The sequence below is a fragment of the Priapulus caudatus genome, unplaced genomic scaffold (assembly GCF_000485595.1).
Source record: "Priapulus caudatus unplaced genomic scaffold, Priapulus_caudatus-5.0.1 Scaffold54, whole genome shotgun sequence".
NCBI classification, from domain to species: Eukaryota; Metazoa; Priapulida; class Priapulimorpha; order Priapulimorphida; family Priapulidae; genus Priapulus; species Priapulus caudatus.
The window spans coordinates 121,198-127,549 of NW_014577115.1; the positions used below are offsets into that span (position 1 = coordinate 121,198).

The following is a 6,352-nucleotide window of genomic DNA, read 5'->3' on the forward strand; positions in this document are numbered from 1 at the left end:
ATATATATATATATATATAATTATATACGCACGCACGCACACCGATAAACGCGCAATGATGAAACAGTATAATATGATTGCGCTTTAACAATCATTATACTGGTCAGTTATAAGCGACAAATCTGAGCGGACGTACCGATGTGACACGCTTTCTTTGCTCGGTCGCATACAGGTCTGTTACTCTCAGCTCCACGTAAGTGATTTGGTCGTTCACAGTCGTCGTCCATGTGACACGGATCTCCAAACATTGGCACTATAAGAGAATAACGACGAATATAGATACAACAAATATTATAATGAACCCACATATAATAATGGTATTTTATTATTGCATGACGGTTTGAGGATAGATATATACATATAATTATTAGATCACGTTGTAATTGAAATAACTTGAAAAATTAAAACAATGACAACTACTCGTTAATTTTAAGTGAGCAGGAATGCTGAGCGTCACCAAGAATCTGTGATGAAAGAGTAAATTAGTAAATATTATAATATACGGACGTATAATTTTGTTTACTCAGACAATACCCATTGATGATAGCAGCGATGCACACAATTAAGTGCTGCTAATATTCATGCAAAAATCACGAAACATAATTACTGAAACCGCTTACATTTGCATTTCACGCATTTCCATTTCTAATATAAAGAACGTAAAACAGTGGTTGACTCGATGGAACGTTACCTTTCTGGCATTGTCCGTAGACCCTTACATAGCCGTGAGCAGTATTACAGTCACCAACATCGTAGCCGCGCGGCTCATGCTTAGCAACCTTGTCGAAATGGCGGTCATACTGGTTGGAAGTGAGGCCGAAATACGTGTTTCTACAATAACATCATACAGAATAACATCAGGAATCATTTGGAATTCTTAGACACTGTGGCATGTAACTCGGGCATTGGTTAACGAAAATTTAAGAGCGTGTTATAAATGAGTTAGCGTTATATCGATTTATATATTTGATCAAATATATTTTGATGAAATAGACAAGGTCGCGCTGACACGGAAATGTCATGGAATTTGATGAGACACGGGAAACTCCACCCAATAGACAGGTATTTATATCTTCTTTTGAAAATTAAAGAGGAAAGAAAGTGTTAGCTGCTAGTGTTTCCTAATTAATTGGCTGGTAAACGAGTCTCGTTGTAAGTGATTGAACAAACCGTCTTATGTTGGATCAACATTATAATATATTAGTGCGTGCGAGTGTGAGTGCGTATGTGCATGCGCGATGCGTGCGTGCGTACGCATGAGCGCGTGTTTGTTGTTATCCGTTTGATGTTTTTCTATTTGGAACAAAGCAAAGTTGTTTAAATATTTGGTCTTCTGCACAAATAATAACTTATACAGATTACAGAATATCTCATTGACGAGCAACCCAATGTTTTAGTCTACTGTATCTATAGCAACATACCTAGTTCTTAGCAATCTCTCAGCATCTCCACTATTTGTCACAGGATGGCTATCGTAACCTTCGCTTGCAGACAGCTGATATACCTGTACATATATGTACGTGTTTACATAAAGGTGCATATAGCCGATTTCATGTAGCATTTCGTTGAAATTAATACGCTTGATCCCATATTGATCTCGCTACAAATTTCTTTGCTACCAGCAAGAGTTTATTGCGTTGATGCTTATCTAGGACGATGGCTATTGTTAGGTAAAAACATCATTATTTCCGTACTTACGTTGCTGATGCAGATGGTCAGGGTGAGAATAAAACGCAACATCTTGCCACAGTGATCTCTCGCGCGCTACCTCTCGCTTCTTGTTCACAGAGGCGAGCTCAACGCAAATGCTTATATATTAGCTGACCAACCCCTTCAACGATGCAACCAGGAAATCTGACCTCTCTTTTAGCTCTTGCCGGTCATTTCCTTGTACCTGTGCACCGTCCACGGCGGTCACCCTTTCGTCCGAATTCTCTGGTTATTATGCAACCCGCTGGCTCTATATCTGTCGAGACAAGCACTTACACGACAGCGCTTTTATTATAAACTAATCTGATACATGGTGCTAACTCAATCACGCGGTGTATCTACGCGAACCTTTAGTACATGTGATTTTCTTATTCCCCTAACCCATCATTTGATTACAACACGGATAACTACGTATTAAAATATACAAGCTGCATGAGATTCTTAAGGACTAGTAGTCTGTTTAATTGGATAATTCTCATGTATGTGTAATACAAGTGTTTCCTTATTTCCTCTGTCTAAATTTTCTTCTGTATATACACACAAACGCAAGTACATATATATGCACGCACATGCATGTATCGACACACGCATGCGCACACGCACGTACATGCTAACGAACACAAACACACACGCACATACACGCACGCATACGTACACACGGACATGCACGCACGCATAGAGCGCACACGTACACACGCATACACATCACGCCGACGCGCACGCACGCACACACTTACACATACACACACACACGCACACGCCAACCCCCCCTCCCCCACACACACATACACACATACACACATGAAAATTCAAAGCAAATGTATAGTAACGTGCAAAATTATTTAATAATTATGATGGTTACAAAAAGTGTTAAACGAACAACAGTATTTTGACTAAAAAGAGTAAACAGCATAAAATAATTGATCGAAATAGATACGCAAATAACACACGGAAAATAATATAAAATGATCCTAATATTGTGGAAGGTTGTCACCAAAAAGCGATAGCATACATTGCATCGAACAGATTTTGGCGAGATTTGTTTTATGGAGAATATTACGACAGTGCGAATCCCAAAGACGATTTTTCATAATGATTGAGATAGCAGAAGTAGAGATAATGTGCGACACACGTGATAACAATATGTAAAAAAACCTAGAAATGTTACAGAAGCAAATAGATAGCATTCATTGCATCGAACTGATTTTGGCGAGATTTGTTTTATGGAGAATATTACGACAGTGCGAATCGCAAAGACCATTTTTCATAATATTTCAGATAGCATAAGTAGAGATAATGTACGACACACGTGATAACAATATGTAAGAAAACCTAGGCTAATATGCTACAGTAGACGCTACAACATTGGGGAATTGATGCGTGCAATGAGATATTCCTGATAATCTGTATAGTTATTATTTGTGCAGAAGACGAAAATATTTAAACAACTTTGGGCTTTGTGCCAAATAGAAAAACATACAAACGGATACAAACAGAAACACGCGCGATTCGATGGGCGTACGCACGCAAACGCATGCGCGCAATGCACATAAGCACTGACTGCCACATCTGCGCACGCAGCTAATATACTATATGTTGATGCAACATAAAAGACGCGGTTTGTTCAATCACTTACAACAAGACCCCGTTTTACGCAGCATTAAGCTAGGAAACACTAGCAGGCTATACACTTTTCTTTGCCTCTTTAATTTTCAAAAGAAGATATAAATACCTCGTCTATTGGTGGGGTTTCCCGTGTCTGGCATCAAATTCCATGAACATATCTGGTGTCAGTGGCGTAGCGCTTGTCTATTTCATTCAAAATATATTTTTCAAATATATAAATCGATAGGAACGCTAAGCTTCATTTATGAACCCACGCTGCTTAAATTTTGGTTACCATGCCCTGAGTTAATATGCCAAACAGTGTGTAATATTCCAAATGAATTGCCTGATGTGGATTTCTGTATGATGTTTTGTAGCAAACAGCGTATTTCGGTCCTTCACTTCAACCAGTAATGACGGCGCGCATTTCGACAAGGTTGCTAAGCATGAGCCGCGGCGGCTACGATGTTGGTGACTGTAATACTGCTCACGCTATGTAAGGGTCTACGACAATCGCCAAAAGGTAAATCGTTCCAGTTGCAGTCAACGGCACTGTTTACGTTCTTTATATTAGAAATGGAAAATGGCGTAAAGATGTGAATGTAAGCGTTTAAGTAATTATGTTTCCGTTGATTTTGCATAAATATTAGCAGCGCTTAATTGTGTGGCATCGCTGGGCTATTCATCATGGGTATTCGTCGTTGAGTAAACAAAATTGATAACCGTCCGTACTATTATAATATGTTACTAATTTTACTCTTTTGCATGCAGCAGATTCTTGTGACGCTTGCAGTCATTCGCTGCTCACTTAGATTGAACGAGTAGTTGTCATGTGCTTTTTACATTTTTGCAAGTTATTTCATATTACAACCGAGATGCTAATAATTAATAGTGTATATATCTTCTCAGATTCGTCATGGCAATAATAAAATACCATTATTATATTATGTGGGTTCATTATAATATTTGTTGTATCTATATTCGTCGTTATTCTCTATCATAGGTGCCAATGTTTGGAGAATGCGTGTCACACGGACGACGACTGTGAACGACGGCAAATCAGCTTACGTGGAGCTGAGAGTAACAGACGCTGTATGCGACCGAGCAAGAGAAAGCGTGTCACATCGGTCACGGCCTGCTCGAGATTTGTCGCTTATAACTGACGCGCAGTATAGTTATTGTCTAAACGCGCAATGCATATTATACCTTGTTTCTGTGCATTGCGCGTTTATCGGTGTGCGTGCGTGCGTACTAATAATTTATATATTATATATATTATATAATATATATATATGTGTGTGTAGTGAGTGTGTGTGTGTGTGTGTGGTGTCGTGTGTGTTTTTTGTGTGCGTGTGCTGTATGTGTGCGTGCGTGCGTGTATGTGTTTGTGTGTGTGTGTGTGTGTGTGTGTTGTGTGTGTGTGTGGTGGTTCGTGTGTGTGGTGTGTGGCGAGTGTGTGTGTGTGTGTGTTTCTGTGTGTCTGTGTTTGCGTGTATGTGTGCGTGTGTGTATGTGTGCGTGCGTGCGTGTATGTGTGTGTGTGTGTGTGTGTGTGTGTGTGTGTGCATCGTGTGGTGGACGCGTTGCGGCGCATATTGCAAGTATATTGTTACACTAACAGTAAAATTACGGATTTGCAATAACCTTTAGTTAAATTGTGGTATTATACTTCTTATCTGATAGGAAGCTGCATTTGACTTTTCAAATGAAGCGTGGATGATTATATTAGAGAATGACCGCGACATGCTAATGGCTATTTGCAGGAAAGTGACTCGGGAGGTTTCTCGCCTGAGTAACACGTGAATGCATGCTGGTGGGCACCTCGTTACGGCGATTGTCCATGTCTGAATAATGGACGATGAGAGCTGTTGGTCAGAGATACGCTAGACATCTGCAACCTTTACAGGCGCACTTGCCTCGTGTTTGCAAACTCGTATGTCCACCGACCAGGAGTGCGAAGATGCAGCGTGCACTCACTGTTGCATCGAAAGTTGTAAGATAATATATTAAGAACATATTTATTTACGAGAAAAATACGCGTTCGTTTCCGATGGGCTCAGATATACTGTCATGATATCAATTGGTATCAAGAGCAGATAATACACAGATGTGTATTATCTTGCTCTTGATTGTATTCAATGAGACGCGCAACATTTTATAATGCATCCAGTCATATACTTGCCAACGAAAATATGCTCGCTCAAAAGTAGCAACAAAATTTTAAGCGTATTAATTTTTCCTCATGTTGTCATAAGATAAACATAAGATGTTTGGGCGTGAAATTGGTGGTGAATAATTTCGCATAAGTAAATCTACATCGAATTATGTGTCAGGTGAAACATTAACTGCAGGCTGTGTTTGTATATGTTGTACAGGGTGAAACATAACTGCACTGTGTTGTATCGTGTGCAGGTGAACCTAACTAACTGCACTGTGTTGTATACGTGTGCAGGTGAAACCATAACTAACACCCTGCAGCTGTGTTGTGTACGTGTGGCAGGTGAAACATAACTTAACGTGCACTGTGTTGTATACGTGTGCAGGTGCAAACATAACTAGACTGCAACTGTGTTGTGGCACGTGTGGCAGGTGATAACATAACTGAAGCTGGCACTGTGTTGTGGCACGTGTGCGGCAGGTGAAACATCAACTAAGCTGCACTGTGGTTGTGGGCACGTGTGCAGGTGAAAGCATAACTAACTGAAGCTGTGTTTGTGGTAGCGTGTGCAGGTGAAACATAAGCTAACTGCACTGTGTTGTGTACGTGTGCAGGTAATCGCATAATTAGCACTCGTGTTGTGGCACGTGTGGGGCAGGTAATCGCATAATTAGCACTGTTGTTCGTGCAGCGTGTGGCAGGTGGAGGCTAACTGACACTGTGATGGTGAAAACAGCACATTGTGGCTGCGGCGCTTGTGAATGAAAGAATAATACGAGACGAAGCCGAAAGGGAAAGGTAGGCAGAAAATCGAATTTAGCCCGATATTTTATTTGGCCTTCTATAAGATTTTTCAAGTTTTTATGATCAATGTTAGTT

At 40.2% G+C, this 6,352-nt stretch overlaps 1 protein-coding gene across 1 annotated transcript in view; it reads right to left on the reverse strand.

The window, feature by feature from the left end:
• The window catches only part of LOC106820973, a 22,443-nt gene extending 20,636 nt beyond the window's left edge, over nt 1–1,807 (reverse strand). The window contains exons 1-4 of the mRNA XM_014825594.1: nt 1,699–1,807; nt 1,422–1,504; nt 692–831; nt 137–253 (exon numbers count right to left, since the gene is read on the reverse strand). Of these exons, the coding sequence (XP_014681080.1) occupies nt 137–253; nt 692–831; nt 1,422–1,504; nt 1,699–1,740 (382 nt within the window). The 5' untranslated portion in view covers nt 1,741–1,807. The remainder of the gene's footprint in view (nt 1–136; nt 254–691; nt 832–1,421; nt 1,505–1,698) is intronic.
• Between the last annotated feature and the right edge of the window lie 4,545 nt (nt 1,808–6,352).